Genomic DNA, 17,525 nt, shown 5'->3' on the forward strand with positions numbered 1-17,525 from the left:
GGTTAGCCAAAGTTTCAAGTCTTGATGCCTAAATTTGTTCTAGCTTGGTATCCAGGCCCATGAACTAGCGGTCTGATTTTTCCCAAAAGCATGCTGAATATCCTGTGTCTTGAGTTTCTCTGAAATGAGGCACTAAGAGCTTAGAAATTCCAAATTACCAGGCCTAGAGTCAAGCTTCTGAAATCTGAACATCTAGAATTAGGTAGCTATCGTCTGATCCAAAGCCCAGTAAAGAGAACAGAGAGACTGCTGCTGGACTTCTGGTTCTGTGTGGGGTTGATTCATTTGTGCTTAGGTGTCAGAGTGAAAATTACCTCGTTTGGGCCAGGTCAGTCCTGAGCAACCACTGGTTTGCTTGTCGTGAGCAGTTCCTGCTGCACAGAGTGCCTTTAACAAAGGAGGTGTGGTAGAGGAGAGAATGGGGCAGTAAAATGCCACCTGGACAATCCTCCTCATGTGAAGGAACTGTGCTGAACTGCTGTCCTGGGCACGCTGTGTAAAACTTCTTCTGGGTCAAATGCTGACATACAAATGCATATGGGGGGGCCAAGCAGCAGGAAAGCAGCTCTGCAAAGGATCTGAGGCTCAGTGTGGACACCAGGCTGACCATGAACCAAAAATGTGTCCTTCCAGCAGAAGCCAAACAGCCTCCTGAGCTGCATCAGGCAGAACATTACCAGTAGACTGAGGGAGGTGATCCTTCCTTTCTGCTCAGCACTGGAGACATGTCTGGAATGCTGTGTCCAGAGTTGGACTTCCCAGTACAAGACAGACATGCAGAGATTCTAGCAAAGGGTCATGAAGATGAGAAAGCATCTGACATATGAAAAAATGCTGAAGGAGCTGGGACTGTTCAGCCTGGACAAAGCTTAGAGGAGTTTTCTCAGTGTATGTAAACACTTGATGGGTGGGAATGAACAAGACAGAGCCAGACCCTTCTCAATGGTGCCCAACAACAAGACAAGAGGAAATGGGAACTAACTCAAAGTCAGGAAAGAACATTTAAACATAATAAAACTCTTTTTACTGTGAGAACAGTAAAGCACTGGAACATTTTACCCAGGGAGCCTGGAGGGGCTAGAGCAGCTACTTACACCAAAGTATTGTTTTAATGAAATTTTTGCCTAAAATAATTTGGCTGATAAACTAAAGACAAATAACTGTTAGCCCAGAAGTAATTTGATGATCTTCATCTCCTTTACACTGCAAAGGGATGGAAAATCATGACAACACGCATCTCCACAAAGCCATCTCTCATCCAGGGATTCTGTGGTGAGCAAGAAGGTAGTGGAGAGAGTTTGAGCCTTAAGGGTCACACCAAACACCTACTTAAGGTCCCTCGAACTAGGAAATTTTGTATTTATATATCTGTATTTGGTTGAAGTTTCTTGACATTAATATCCCTGTACACCTACAAAATGCTGGTTCTTCACAGCATCTGACACTAAATATTGAATTGCCTTTTCCTCAGTTTCAGGCAAATGACCTAAGGCAAGTAATTTATCTCATTCAAAATCTGCTTGAAAACTAGAAATGCCTGAAAAGAGAACCACTTAGGCTGTTATTATTATGCACTTTTAGGAACTTGTTCAAGGTGATTTACCTTAATCATACTGTCAAAGTCAGATGCATATAGACTCTGAAAAAGATTGGTGACTAAAAGTTGTGGATGACCCAAACTCTCCAGAATACTTTCTTGGCATCTTTCAGCACAAATACAGGCTGGGTGGAGAATGGATTGACAGCAGCTCTGAGGACTTGAGGGCATTGGATAATGAGAACTGAATACGACCCAGTCATGTGCACTCACAGCCCAGAAAGCCAAACATGTCCTGGGCTGCATCCAAAGCAGTGTGAGCAGCAGGGCCAGGGAGGGGATTCTGCCCCTCTGCTCTGCTCTGCTCTGCTCAGACCCCACCTGCAGTGCTGCATCCAGCTCTGGGCTCCCAGCACAGGAAGGACAGGGACCTGCTGGAGAAAGTCCAAAGGAGGCCACAGAGATGATCAGCAGCCTGTAGCACCTCTCCTATGAAGACTGGCTGAGAGAGCTGTTTAACCTGGAGAAGAGAAGGCTTTGGGAACACCTCCTACAGCCTTCCAGTACCTAAAGGGGTCTGCAGGAGAGATGGAGAGGAACATTTTACAAGGGCATGTAGTGATAGGAAAAGAGGGATGGATCTAAAGTGAAAGAGTGGGCTAGTGGTAGGTGTCTCTGTCCTTTGCAGGGGGAGTTGGAACAAGATGATCTTGAAGGTCCCTTGCAAACCAAACCATTCTGTCATTTTTCCTACTTGAAAACTGCTAGGATCACTTTGAACTGTTTCTGAACCACTGCTGGTTCAGACAATGAAGCCCACACCTCTGGTTTTTCCATAGCTAGACTGAGATGAGCCCAAAAATGTCAATTCACTCATGGTATTGCTCTCTTCTGGGAGTTACAGCCAGTGAAAGATTCTCATCTTTCATACTGAATTATCAAGTATTCACGGTATTTAAAAACAGATTTTCCACGTCCTTCTCCAGCCATTGCTCGCAGGTCTCAGCCAAGCCTATGAACACAGACTGTGTGCAATACTGATAAAAGAGCAGCATCTGGTGCAAGGTGGGCTGCAGAGAAAGGCTGTGCTGACAGAAGTTCATTTCAATGTTTCAGTGGTTTTTTTCAGAAAATTTGCCACTCCTAGAAGTGCTGGAGGCAACTTTGCTCATTTGTAGCCAAGAATAGACAAGAGGTAACTTTCCAGCATTGCACTGCAGTGGGGATTCCTTGAGTGGGAGAACAAGAGGCACAAACTGCAAGATTGCAAACTCAGACAGACAGTACAAATGACACAGGGCAAGGGCTCATTTTTTAGCAAACTCCAAGCAACACAAACCCTTCATAAGTGGTGCTACCAGAATATTTGCTCTTTCCTTAAAGCCCAGGCCCAAATCCCACCTATGAGGGCCAGCTCTGCCTCACCATCAAAGACCTGAGTAGTCCAGCACAGCCCTGCAATGTTGCCTGCTCCTTCCAGGGTCCTGGAAGGGAAAGAGATGCGTATCAGCAGCATGGCACATACTTAACGGCCTTCCTACAGGAAGCTATGCTTTGTAGAAGATCCTGATTCCCTGAAGCCATTAAAATGACAGATGGGGAATTCCTAGGAGGAGTTTGATTACTGATTTCACAAGCCCGGGAACTGTGGGCTCTTCAAGCTGGCTCAAGATTTTTTAGCAGGTGACAACACCATCACAGCAACCCAGATTCAGTCACACCTCAGCCTGGGGAGGCTGGGCACAGCTGTGCCGTGGCGCCCAGCCTTCCACACTGGACCCAGAGGGAATTCTGCTCTGGGCAAGTCTCATGGCAGGGATGGGGTGCCAGCAGTAGCCTACAATTGGCCAGACTCATCCCTCCAGGCACTGCTCCAAAAATAGCTTGGCCTAAAATAGAGCAGTGGGAATCCCTTCCCAAAATCGAGCTTCAGAAAATGCAATTATTGACAATGTCCCAGTGAGGTCTGTGTCCACGGGTACCAAGTGTGCAAGACTGACTGGACAGAAAAGCCACCCAAGCAGGTCATATATGTGGTTACATGCCTGTTATGCTGCAGGGTTTCCATTCTACAGCACTTTCTAAAAGATACAAGTTAAAATGTAAGTAGGAGGAACAAGCAAACAACCCCACATTCATATCACACTGTATGTACCACACCTATTATCTGCTCAGGTCAGGAGAGGGATAAAGAATGCTTAAAAAAAAAAGGGTTTATGTGGTCTTTATTTAAACAAAATGTGCAAGTGAAAGCAGAGGTTTCATATTCCTTTTTGCTAAGCAAGTTTATGCCTTTTACACTGGATAATACAGGCTCTTACATTACACACTTTACACCCTCCAGAACCCAACACTGATGCCAAACAAGCCAGCGTGGTGGGCTGGGAGCACAGCACTCACAGAAACTACCAGAGGAGACAGCCACATCAAACTGTTCCTAAATGATCTTACATTTTACAGCTGGATCACTGCAGACTGAAAGAATTACACCATCACAGACCCATTACAAACATTAGCTTGGGCAACAGATAGGAGAGAGTAAAAAATAAAGGTTCACGACATCCTCAATTGACTGAAAGCTATTTGCTGTGGCATGCTGTGGGTGTTAATGATGTCTGTGGAGGCACACACTGAAATCACCTCCAGAGTTCCTGAGAGGCTTTCAATCCTGATAAGACTTCACAAGGAGCCACATGAGGATCACAGTAATCAGGACAATCATGAAGTTGAGGCAAATTTCTCGTGTGGAACGTTCCATTTTTTGGGAGTAATGAGGAGAGCAGAGGTCAGCAGGCAGAGCAAAAGGAAAACTCCGGTGACTTGCTTGGATGTGTCCTTGAGCTCAACCTTCACGTCACAGGATCTTAAAAAAAAAAAAAAAAAAAACAAAAACCACATGTAAAGGACAAATGCATGAAGGTGGCAGATTCAGTAGAGCTCTTTATGTTGGTCTAAATAAATGTTGTTTCAGTGGCCAGGAGTCAGTAAGCACTGGGGAGCTAAGAATTAAAAGCCATCTTTGGCAGCTTATCACCTTCTTTGATTTACAGTGTTTGACAAGGACGCTCCCAGTGTCACCCCAAAATTCAGTACACAGGGGTGAGCAGTCTGTGGAAATCAATGCTGCTTTATGCAAGCATTTTCAAATAAATAATGCCCCAAGTCCCATTCAACACTTTCAACAAGTATATATTGTAAATACACTACTGAGAGTTTTTTAATTCCTATATTTGTTGGTGTATTGTTTTTAAGAAACTAAGTGCAAACTATTATTTTATAGAGAAATACAAATAAATCTGAATTATTTGTTTCTACTAAAAGTACAAGGAGAACCTGAGGTTAGACATTTTCATTTCTGAAGAACTTCACATATTTTGTGAGTCATTTACACAGATGAAATAGCATTTTCTCAAGAAACTTCTGCCTTTCCTGAAATTTCAAGGAAAAAATTGAATTGAAAAATGCTAAAAATCTCTTATTTCAAAAATCCCATTCAAGTTTTACTCAAAAACATTTCTGTCGGTTATTGCTTTTATTTACTTTATGACAGCAATTTTTGAATTTTATATGATCTTGGAGTTCATGCAAAGAAAAGAGAATGCTTTATCACCAATATCATGCACTAATTTCTGCATACCATGTGAATAAAATAAGAACCTTTAACAAATGAAGTATTAAGCCTAGACAGAGAATTTCAGCTACACAACCAGATTAGGCTGTAACATCTCTGGTGCAAATGAGAAGCCTTGGGACCATACCAGCATGAAGAGAGAGAGTTTCAATTGAAATTACTTTAGTTTGCAGATTAAATATTAAAAGCCTCATGCATGCAGTTAACAAATTCCTACATTTTCAGGTCGTTTTGCTGGCCTCCTATGTCCTTGCACATGAGAAAATCTGACCTAATAAGTGAGCCAGTTCTTTTACCTTGAGGAGGTAAATGGAGCCCAGTGGTTCTGCCTCTGGACTTTGGGTCACTGCAGATAATTTTTCCCTCCAAGCTTCTGCCTATCTCCCACTCAGTCTGGATGCTCTGTCCCTGCATGGGAACTAAAGTAGGCTGAGGGTGGAGGCCAACAAGTGTGTTGGCAATCCAGGTGCTGACATCACCCCTCTTCCCCCCCCGCAAATATTTTTAAAGGGCTGAGCTGGGCTGCAAATTTGGTTGAGTCTGTTTATGCAGTGGGCTCTGAGGGCTGGTTTGCCTCTTCTGCCGTGGTGCTGTTACTAAGAGCAGAGCTGTGTGCATGCCTTGGGAGTCAGCTGGATCTGATAAATAATTTCATACAATCATAGAATAGTTTTGGTTGGAAGAAACCTTAAAAATTATTAGTTCCAACTCCCCTGCCATGGACAGGGACACCTTCCTCTAGACCAGGTTGCTCAGAGCCCCATCCAACCTGATCTTAAACACTTTTGGGAATTGGGGCACTCATCTCCTCTGGGCAACCTCTTCCAGTGTTTCACCACCCTCACAGTGAAGAATTTCTTCCTAATATCGAATCTAAACCTACTCTTTGAGCTGGAAGCTATTCCCCCAAGTTCTGTCACTACATTCTTTCCTTTGTCCTGTTGGTGCCCCTTCCCCAGTGTGAAGAAAGGGAAGGAAAGAGACACTTGAAGAGTTCTGTGTGCAGAGCTAAGGATCTCAAGGCCATTTCCAGGAGCCTGTCCACATATGTACGTTTTTGTGTGCAGTACAGCTGTTGCTGTTCTACATACCTATAGTCTGTACAGCTTCTTTAGTTTATATGCATTTAAAAGGAAGTGAATAGGAGCAAAATATACTTTTCATTTCAATACAAAGAAGTGAAATAGGATCATTTCCTGGATAGAAAATTTGGGACTAGTTTGTGCTGAAAAGTACAAAGCATTTCTTTAAAGAACTGCTGACATTCTTGTATACTCTTCCCCCACTGAATTTCAGTGGTGGTGTGAATGCTTTACTTCTCTGAGCATACAGAGTATTTCTGTCGCCATGCAGTGTTTCACCCCAGAAAAATACTGCTTTGTGGCCTAGAGAGCTATAACCTCCACATTCCCTTATCTTTGCTTAAGGCAGTGCTAGAACTTGCTGTAAACATGAACAAGAAGAAGTGGCTATTTGCTCCCTTTCAATTGAGACAGCAGAGTCAGCTCGAATGAACTAGGAGCAGACAGTGTCATGGGTTTCCCCCTGCTTGGAAAATACACGCATTTCCACTGAGGTGGAAATGGGGTCACTTGTGCAAAATGGTACTGCCAGAGAAGTGGGGAGATCCTGCTTAAGTGTGTAAGGCTATCCACAACACTGACCTTATTCTCACTGCCAGACACCATGTGTGATACGTAGCATGCAGATAATTTATTGATTCTGATGCCTTTTTTATATTTATATTCAGGCATGCTGGGACATACTTTAGCTTAGAGTATCTGAGCTTGTTTGTCCCTGTCCCCAGCCCTGATCTCCCAGGTTTCTCCCTCTGCACCATCGCTGGCACTCACATCAGAGGACCATGGCCCAGTGAGGGGACAGCTGGCTGGAAACCTACCCAGTGGAAAACACAACAAAACAAATGGCTGTGGGTAACCAGGGGGGTGGAGGGGAGTGTTGCATCGATTTTGCTGGATGATATCCCTAAATAGGCTTCCCATGGGATCGGTGGAAGTAGGAGGGGGATTGGAACAGTAGAAGCCTTCCTTTTCATTGGTTTGACTGCCTTGCCAGTGCCCTCCTACACAACCAGGCAGCACGTTCAAAAAAACCCCCGTGTGCTGCGTGGGAGGCTTGTGCTAAAGTACACACATCAAAGAGCAAAGGCTTTAACCCATGCCTCATTCAGGAATTACATGCCTAAGAAGGTTGGCAGGGTCCTGTTATGATGCTTGCTCTGCAGAGCCATCCTTTTAGGGAAAACTTGGGCAAACATCCCACACACACAGGGATTTGGGGAATCCAGGTTGAAAATGCTCCTTTTAGCCAGAGCAAAGCAAGATTATGACTACCATGAGCCTGTCCTAGACTATTTCCTCCCTTGGCATGTTCTGAAGCAGAAATCTGTGGATTTCTCATGCTATACCTCATTTACTTCAGCTAGAATCACATAAATCTTCACCAGAGAAATGGTGAAACTCTTGAATACCATTCACCCTAATTACTAAATGTTACACAGCACTGCCCAAATATTCCCCTTGGTCTATGGAAACTTTGGGGTTTGTTTAACTCTCTGCTAACAGAAAACTCAAAAATGTAATTTTTAACCTAGAATCCGTCAACTCTGGTCCCCAGGCTCAGACCGCCTGCACTTCCACACTGACAGAGAGCTCCTTCCTCCTCTGTTCTAGTTCATCTCCTCCTTCTTTAATGTCCTGCATGACAGCTAGAAAATTTCCCTTCTTCAAAGCAGGGAAACAGTGCTATAAATGTCATTAATCACAATACACACAATATACACAATGAACACCCTAACTCACCTCTACGGGCACAAATGTTTCTCTCATTTTTTGTGCTGAGAATCTCGCAGTACACCATGGATGAGCATAGAGGATCACAAGTATTCATTGTTGAACAACAAAGTTCATCTAACTCAACACATTGACTGGTAGGGAAATCTGGGGCAAGTATATAGAAACACAGTTAATAAAACATGTTCTTTGCCTAAACATCCTCAAATATCTGGGATTCAGTCTACTGGGATTGCTGGATAGGGACTACAAACAGACTGGGGTTATAGCTCCCTCTTGCTCATTCCGTGAATAAATCTAGGTCAGACAACTTGTTCATAGTTGAGTTTTACCTATATATTACATATGTACACACATACACAGAGACTTGTAAAAATAAAAGGGCTTAGCACCAACCAGGAGGTCCAATAAACACCCCCAGGTTGTGGAATGTGCCTGGATGCTAACAGTGAATCCCACCAGAGTCTGAACATCTGACTTCAATTTGCCACAGATTAGAGTCAGAGGTTGCCAGAGGCTGCAAATTCCACCCCCTCCACCCCAAGAAAAGACTGCTTATTCCTGCTCTTTATGAACTAAGAGCGTAAGGCCCTTTAAGGCTGTTTCTTTGAGAAGTTGGTTTATTTATTCATGTGATTCAGTACTGATTAGGAAAGCAGAAAGGAGAGGAAGAGAATGAACGTAGTGGTTTTACTTTAAATGCTAATCCAGAGGTTTTAGATGTAGTGTTGAATATTTTTCTCATTGTCACTTTTTCTTCTTTTTTCTGACAGATCTGGATGTTCTCAGCTTTCATGTGGCCATGCCAAAGCTCCATTTTCATGCCTCGCATACTCAAACTTAAGGCTCCAGTCTATATTTGAAGTTGCTGTGACTATCTCACGTTCTTCCCAGCCTACTAATGAAGTACCATACAATCTTTCAAAGCCATTCTTACACAATTAGAGGATATTGTGTTCATTTTTGCCCCCAGCATTACCTTTCTTACAAAATGCAGTATATGTATGTGTAAGTATGGGCCATGAGTCACACAGGTGTTTACAATTGTTGCCAGCATAATTCCTTGTTTTCTGGCAGAGCTCATGTCTTTTTATAATATTTTCTTCTTACAATATTTTTATTAGGTTTTGGGTGTTGTTTCATTAATTTTAGACTTCACAAGATATTCCTTCTATTTCTCTACAACATTTTCAGCTGGACAAATGTTGCAATACTGTAAGACAAACTACAACCCTCTGTGGCAATGTACTCAGGCCAGTAAAAGACCCTGTGCAACCCTGAACACAGAGGGGAAAGAAGAAAACTTGAAATTACTTATAAAGCACCACAAATTAGAGGTAAGAAAAGAAAGATAAAGCAAAGGAGGCCTTAATTTTAATCTTTTATAGTTGGCTGTCTCAAAAATACAATTAAATGTCAGGTCAAGAGTGAAGATTTCAACAGCAGTGATCCAGTCACTCCAGGGACTATCAAGCAGTGAATTGCATTAAGAGATTAAATATCACACATGGAATTGTGCAAAAAATGTTGTGTAGACAAAAATGGGTGTATTTTACATCTTGGCTCCTGTATTCTCACATCCCACTTGTTCTGAACAGAGTTGAATTCTGGGACAGAGCCTTTGTCTTTCACAGGGCTTTAAAAACCATTAAAAGCCAACTTCCTTCTGTGATGCTAAATGTCAGGCCTTAAAGTTAATGAGTTTCTCCAGGAAGATAACTAAAGGCTAGTAGGGAATTCATGGCTATGCACTGGGATATGCTATTGCTGTGCTTCCTTGTCTAGACAGTACTGATGAAAGCTATGGAGAGGGTTTTGAGCTTAAATGCTTTTAAAGCTAATTTCAGCAATCAGGATCAAGGTCGCAGACATGTGGATTACTGAGGTCACACTCTTCATACCACCTTAAAATGTGCTGCCAGACAGAGCTGCAGTTTGGGCAGGCAGAGTAGGCAGTAGCACATTAAATCCCTGAGAATATGAACCCCTGCATTGGCAACATATTCAGAAGTGGTGACCTTTGCCACATCTGTCTTCTGATAAATGCCATTTATGAGGTTTATGCTTGAACCAGCAGACTTCTGTTCACAAGCATAAGATGTTAGCAGAACAGATTGAAAATCTAGTCGGCACTGGTTCAAAGAAAAAACAATCTGCAGACAAGTAAGGAAACCCATGGGAGGGATTGATGGCAGAAGATGCGGTGTAAGAAGAACACATTCAAATCAGAAACAAAATCAATCTGTTTAAGTGATTTCTGAGTGGTGCAGGAAGTTTGTACAGGTGGTGGAAGAGAGACTGGTGCAGCAGGGTCAGAGGCACAGGCAGAGAAGTGCAGATTTCTGTACTCAGGCCATGGTGTTCAGTGCTTTTGCGTCAAGAGTTATTGATGCCCTTGTAGCTATCAACATGTCACAAGTCTCCTGCAAAGGGTTCAGCTATCCCAGAACAGGTATGGACACAGAGCGACAAGGGTGGCTGTAAACCTACACATGAATGGTGGTTGCATCCTGGTAGATGGGCATATAGGCAAAGACAGGGTGCTTATCTCTGAAAAAAACAGGCATAGCTTTGTAAGTAACTGTAAAGTAACTTCTGAGTAGGAGTTTGGCCACAAGTTTCCACTGATGTCAGTCAGGTTCTCCCCTTAATCTAGCACAGAGTGAGGCATCTGTGCACTTATAGCCTGGTTTGATCTCTTCCATGGAAAGAAGTGAGTCTTCAATAAACTATGTGCTGGCACCATGCAGAAATACAATTTTTATCTCAGTGAACAACAATATCAGCACTACTGGTATGTGACAAGCTTTCAACTTGACCCATACAGCTGTTGTGTGAGTTCTCACGTCTCTGAAGTCACTTACAGGGCAGCCCATAACCCCTCCTTGAGAAGGAGGTTTGCCTTTAGATACTAAATAGCCACCAACTGTTGTGCCAACACGCCCTGGTACTTCCAGCCAACAATGTGTGTTTTTGCAGGGCCGTGGGCTGAGCCTCTGAAGGCTCCCAGCCCAGGTCCCTGAAACATACAAACCCCAGGGCTGCCCTTACCCCGCGTGTGCTGCGTGGTCCCTCTGCCTCTATCACATTTACCATGGAAGAGCAAACACAGATGCCAAGGTGCACTTGCTGCAGTTCAAGAAAGCAGCACTACTTCTCCTCAGACAGACAGCATCCTGCCCAAATCCTCTTGACAAAGCTGTGTCAGCCACAGGGGAGTGTGAAACACACCTGGTTGGCTATAAGAATACAAAGAGGGGTGTGCCCCAGAGGGGCGATGGGGGCTGTCCTAAAGGATTGAGCTGCTGAAGGAGAATGCAGCAGAAGAAGCCTGTGCATGCAAAATCAGAAAGAAGTGGACAGGACCACCCTCTGTGCACCTGGGAAACAAATCCTTTGACAGCCCCACCTGAGTTCAAAAGACAGTCCCACCTGAGTCCAACAAGGAAAAACCCTGGAATTCTGACTAAATCTTGGCCTAACTGGGTTCTCAAATACCACTCCAAGAAGTAAGAAATTCTGGGTATGCCTTACTTGTTAGCAAAAGCTTTCATTCCCTCCCATTTTCACTATTTTACAAACACCAACAGCAAACTCTGACAGAATAGTGCACTTGTTTCAATGAGAAAAAAACCCAACAAACCAAAAAAGCACCATGTTGGGACCTCACCCTCAGCCAGGAGATCATCAGGAGGTAATTACCAGCAGTAGGCATTTTATACAGCCTGGCATCCGCAGTAAGAAGACGGAGAGCCCATTCCTGGGAACATGGAAAATAACTGTCCATCCCTAGGGACACTCAGAGAAGCATGTGAACAGAACCAGCAAGCTAAAGCCTTAGCCTGGAACCTGTCTGGGGGTAAAAAATAGAAAAAGAAAACCAAACCACAAGCAAAAAAATCCAAACCAAACCAAAACCAAAAAAAAACCCAAAAACCAACAAACCAACCAACCAACCAAACAAAAAAACCCAAAAAACCACCCTACCCGACAAAATCCCCAAACTCCACCAGGAAAAACAAATAGTAAGCAACTGCCCTGCTCCTGGAGTTAGGGAGCTCAAAGGTACACAGTGAGCCACACACTTTCATCCAGAAATCAAGAAAAAGAAGCGTGGGGGTCTGCAATAGAGAATGGACCTCTGGGTCCAGCTCAGGACTGGTAGAGAGGAAACCACACTAATCTGGGTATCTGTATAAGACCCAGGAATATTGTTGAATTTAAACTGCAATAAAAGCTTATCTCTAGAAATGCTTCATGGCACAGTTTAGCACTCACCATCAGTTAGACGCTGGGTTTTACAGCAGTCTGGGTTTCTGGATGCTGTAGACAAGAGCCCTCAGACAATGCCTGAAACAGGGGGAAGCCAACAGGCCTGGAAGACCTAGAATGCTTTTGCAAGATTTAGGTGCCCTCTACAAATATAAATGCATGTGATGAATTGATAAACTGCCACTAAACAGGACCTAAAACATCTCCTCTGGCTCACCCCTACCTCAAATACCCCTTGGAGAGATGTTGACACTCACATTTCAGTATTATCCATTGAGACAAATCCAAAGCCAGTATTATTTAGCAAGAAAAGCTCATGAAGGATCTCATCCTTCTCTCACTGCATTCCAGAGGAATCTTGCTATGGGTTTTAGCAGGGGCTGAGCTGAACCCAAAGCACTGGGTTGCACTGCTTTGTGTTCATTAGGAAAAACAGAACCAATAAGGGCTGGATTGACTTGGTGGGGGGGAGGGGAGGGGGGGGAAGGCAAGAGCAGATCCTCTCTCAGCATGGGTTCACCCTTCATTTTTGAGGTGTTTATACACAGCCAAAGAGAGTCAAGAGGTCTCTGATGACTTTCTAATTACAGCAGTCATTGACCCTTGTGTGAGTGGGATGAAATCTAATATAAAGCTTGACTCAAGACATTGCAGACCAGAGTTTTGTAACAACTAATGAAAATAAATTGTTATTCTTTCTCAGAGCAATATGCTTTTATGGAATAAATGAGAAGTAAAACGTGGCTACCATCAACAATCCAGTAATGCCTTCCCTGTCCGGGACCCAGACACTTGCTCCAGGCTTTGAAATGCACCTGAAAAACTTTTGAGATTGTCAGGATCTAGTACAGAAAAAAAACACAGCCAAACTAGTGGAACAGTCCAAAACAGCAACCTCAGCCTGGACCCCATCAGTGCTTCTTCTTTCCACTTAGTCAAAATCCACATCTGTTATAATTAGCCATTTGGAGATTGCTCTCCCAGTCTGTTTTGCTGGACATAGAATTCTGGGTCTTGGAAAGACAAGTGTTTAGAGTGAACAATAACTTTTAACAGCACTACTGACCAGTCATGTATTGAGAGCAAAGTCTTTTAACACTAGATAGCTGCATCACTAAGGTTAAGCTTCCTCCGTTGTTTGTGCTAAATATTCTTTGCCCTCTTCTTGTCTTAGTAATCACAGTTTGTGCATCACTGATGAATAGTTAAATCCATTTTTTGCCTTCTATGAAATCAATTCACACATCTCTGTGTGAGCAGATGGAGGCTTCATTACCTGAGGGTGTACAACTGCAGAGAGAAGCAAGTGAGCAGCACACAGACACCCACACTTACACCCTCAGACTTAAGTGTTATGTGGCTGAGGGGCAAATAGGAGATCCACTCCCTGCTCAGCTATCATACCTTTCCTTCCCTTCCTCTATTAATACATTATCTTTCATTCCCTGTCCCGGAGTAGGAAACTTCTTGTTTTGCCCTCTCAGGGCTTGATTAAGCAACTGCTAGTATTAAACATGTGCACTACCAAACTAGCTGTCAGCATGGCTCTCTTTGGATCAGGTCACAGACATAATCCTGCAGCAATGAAGCTGGCCTGCCAGTGTGCACTCAGTGTTTATGGCAGCTGGAGCCAGGCACCCCACCTTCCCTTCACCCTTGACTGAGCTCCTCAGTGCTACCCATCCTGCACAGTGCAAACACTTCATAGGTGGTTACAAGGTGCTCTGCTTGAGTATCTTCCAGTTCTTTTTCACTGGAAGATGTGTTATCTGCCATCTTCCAGACCTCTCGGCATCACAGGAGAAACTTCCCAGGCAGGTGATCTGGCTAAACTGTGGAGAAGAATGAATTCCTACCCATTGCAGAACAAGATTCAGGGTGTGCCCAGGTGACCAAGAGGGCCAATGGATCAGCCTGGATCATGGCCTGGATCAACCATGGTGTGGCCAGCAGGACCAGGGCAGTGACCGTCCCCCTGTACTGGGCACTGCTGAGGCCACACCTCAAATCCTGTGTTCAGTTCTGGGCCACTCCCTGCAAGAAAGACATTGAGGGGCTGGAGCGTGTCCAGAGAAGGGCAGTGGAGCTGGGGAAGGGTCTGGAGCACAAGTGCTGTGAGGAGCAGCTGAGGAAGCTGGGGGTGTTTATCCTGGAGAAAAGGAGACTCAGGGAGGACCTCATCACTCTCTGTAATTGCCTGAAAGGAGGATGTAGCCAGGTGGGAGTCTTGTTCTGTTGCTTCTCCCAGGTAACAAGCAACACAACAAGAAGAAATGGCCTCAAGTTGCACTAGAGAGGTTTAGATTTTATCAGGAAAAATTTCTTCACTGAAAGGATTATCAAGCATTGGAATAGGCGGCTCAGGAAAGTGGTGGAATTGTCATCCTTGGAGGTGTTTGAAAATGTGTAGATATGTCACCAGGGGTTGGAGTGACATGGCAAACACATGGGTTAATGGCAAACACAGCAATGCAGGGTTAGCAGTTGGACTCAGTGACCTTAGAGGTCTTTCCCAACCTAAATGATTCTATGATTGTAACTCTTCCCTGCAAGAGAGGGCCAGGGGTGTAAGTCAGTGCACTCCTTGGCTTGATTTGATAATAATAACATGATCAGTACTTTGCTCGTAAGACCTAAGCAACCATCTGACACCTAATAGACTGCTGAGGCTGGATGACATGACACTGACCTATGTCAACCCTGGATAATAGAAGTATCTCTTAATCCAGCAGGAACAGCCAGGGAACCACACTCTGATCCTCTGCAGAGCTCCTGTGGGGCTTGTTATTCTTTTGGAGAGAAGCAGCAATCTGTGCCAGGTCAGACAAGAAACTCATTATTCCAGGAAACATTGGAGGAATGTTTCTTCATTAGCTTGAGATAAAGTTCAGTTTTTCCACCCTGACACACTGACAAGGGTTGAAGTTGTTGATGATTACCTGGGCAATAAGGGCATAAGGACCTTGCTAGCCTGTGTTGTTTTCTATGTGCAATCCTCCTTGTAATAAGAAGTTATTGGTTCTGTGCCAATCATTTTCTGAGGTTTGCCAGCACACCGCTTGGGTCTGACCAGCCTGAGAGAATGGAAGGTGCTGGGGAAATGTCAGCCAAGGAGTAATGTAGGAGTGTGGAATGTGTGGTATAGAAGGGGTCAGGATGCATGGGGTACCCTGAGCCAAGGAGCCTGCTTGCTCGCCATCCCCAGAGGCATGACTGCCTTTGCCTGCTTACTGTCCCCCAAGCCATTTGACTTGGAAGAAAAAGGTCTTGCCCCATGAGTGCTCTCAAGAAATACAGTCTATTAGACTTAGTTGGAGGGAAAAGTGGCCAAGCAGAGCCCCATTCAAATTCAGGGAAACAGGTGACAGGCAAGTCACAGTGACTTAGAAAATGCTGTTGGGCCCCAAGTACTTACAGTGAGGTTGGGAGGAGTCAGAGACCATGTTCGGATCGAACAGGGCTGAACACCGGAGACAGATGTAGGGCGCAGAGCTTTCTGTATCCAGCAACAAATATTTTTGAGCATGATTGACCCCATCGTCAGTTTTCACTTGGTCAGCAGTGGTACCCAGAATGGGACTTTCTGTGATTAATGGCCAAGGCTGGTGCTTCTGGGTTTACTGCACTAACCAGGCATAACAGAGCTGATTTAGAATTGTCAGGGAAATACATCTTATTTTGGGCAGAAAACTGCAAATAAAAATATGACTGTATAAATAACTGGGTTTTCCCAACTAACCTTAAAATCTCTTCTTCAGCAGAAATTCAGACAATTACAGATTTAAAAATGCAGTTGGCAAGAGCACAAAAATCCCATCCCAGTTTCATTAATAAGAGATTGTTTCTAAAATCAGGTTATGTGGGCTGCTCTGCTTCCCTCACAACAGTCCTCTGTTCTTGAATCCATAACCACTCAGCTCAGACCCAGTTTATCTTAATTGTTCAAGCTACAAATTTCATAAACACCTTTGACACTTTAGCAGGTTGATGCCTATAAAATAACCATAATCTCAGCAAGAAATATTGCTACAAATCCAACCTTGGGTTTGGGTTGCAATCTCATTAGTACGTTTTGTCCAAAACATATCACAGAAGACATGCAGGAAGTGATGAGTTTTCTGACCGACCTTCTGAGTGCACAACAGGGACAAAAATTGCAGCCATCTGTCTGCAGCAGCCCCAGTGCCCTGAGGGACTCTGTGACGTACTTGGTGCCCACCGAGCCCTGTCCCCATGGAGGAAGGAAATTTGTTTCTTCTAAAATCAGACCCAGTGCCCACCAGCTCTGCATGTCTGTCACATTCACTGCTCTGTATTCTGTATTCCCTTTCTATTGTGTTTTATTCAGAAGTTTCAGATTCCCATCACAGATTATCAGGTTGCACATGACATACCAAGTGAGGAAAAAGGCATGTTGCATTATTTGATCTTGGTCACACCAGGTTTGCCATAAACCCAGAAGTATCCCCTGTAGGAGGCAAGCCCTTTTACTGTACAAAGCACAGTTTGCCACACTTCACACATGGCTAGGTGCAAATCTTTATTTATTGGGTTGCTGAATATTTAGCTAAGCTCCAGTCTGGGGAAAAAAAAAAAAGAAAAAAAAAAAAAAGAAAAAAGATGTAACAGTATTCACCTACCCATAAATTTGTCAGGACCTTGTTTCTGCTGCTCCTTGTCTTTTCAGCAGTGTCCAGGCACACAGGAGGAGTGGAGGGCTCTGCTCCCCTCTAAGACCCGAGAGATTCCCCACTTTGCCATGCAGATGACCCCACCTCTGTGCTTCCCACTAGTCCCAAAGGTACCATTTGTCCACCCAGGACTCACAGGTGAGCCCCACAGAGGCACAAGCCCAAGCATGGCTTCTGCAGCATCTTGGACAGTCTGGACATGATCATCCCATCTTAAGAGGGAAGAGAGCTATGGGCAGGGCAGCTGGGACATACCTCCCCCTCTCAGGGCAAATAATGACCCTGGTTTGTTTTATTCAGCAGCACAGGCACAGCTGTGCAAGACTAACTCTGGCCAGGCTGGTCAGCCCCAGTGTAGCCTGACCTGCCCTTGCTCCTATCCCTTGCCCAGCTCTCCAAGCCTCCTCACCTGGTACACCTTGTTGAACCTTCATTTCAGTTCTTTTGGTCTGAGATTAAAAGCAAAGTGTTAAACTGAGCCTTGGAGAGGAGCAGCAGCTCCGGGATGCCAGACAAAGGAGATCCATGCTATTAACAGTGTCACAAGGGAACAGCTGTCCCACTTACAGTGCATGAAATAT

At 44.3% G+C, this 17,525-nt stretch overlaps 1 protein-coding gene across 2 annotated transcripts; it reads right to left on the minus strand.

The window, feature by feature from the left end:
• Nucleotides 1-3,747: 3,747 nt before the first annotated feature.
• Nucleotides 3,748-15,737, minus strand: SLN (sarcolipin). Of its 2 annotated transcripts, none has more exons than XM_066177429.1 (2): nucleotides 15,669-15,737; nucleotides 3,748-4,400 (listed from the first exon to the last, which is right to left on the minus strand). In XM_066177429.1, the coding sequence occupies exon 2, from the start codon at nucleotides 4,293-4,295 to the stop codon at nucleotides 4,200-4,202; it is 96 nt and encodes a 31-aa protein (XP_066033526.1). In that variant the 5' UTR covers nucleotides 4,296-4,400; nucleotides 15,669-15,737; the 3' UTR covers nucleotides 3,748-4,199. The 2 variants fall into 2 exon arrangements, with proteins under 2 accessions (XP_066033526.1, XP_066033525.1); XM_066177428.1 differs by lacking the exon at nucleotides 15,669-15,737 and adding an exon at nucleotides 5,465-5,570.
• Between the last annotated feature and the right edge of the window lie 1,788 nt (nucleotides 15,738-17,525).

Source organism: Chamaea fasciata, unplaced genomic scaffold, assembly GCF_029207755.1.
Source record: "Chamaea fasciata isolate MVZ Bird 193981 ecotype frontalis unplaced genomic scaffold, bChaFas1.0.hap1 SCAF_2, whole genome shotgun sequence".
Classification (NCBI taxonomy): domain Eukaryota; kingdom Metazoa; phylum Chordata; class Aves; order Passeriformes; family Sylviidae; genus Chamaea; species Chamaea fasciata.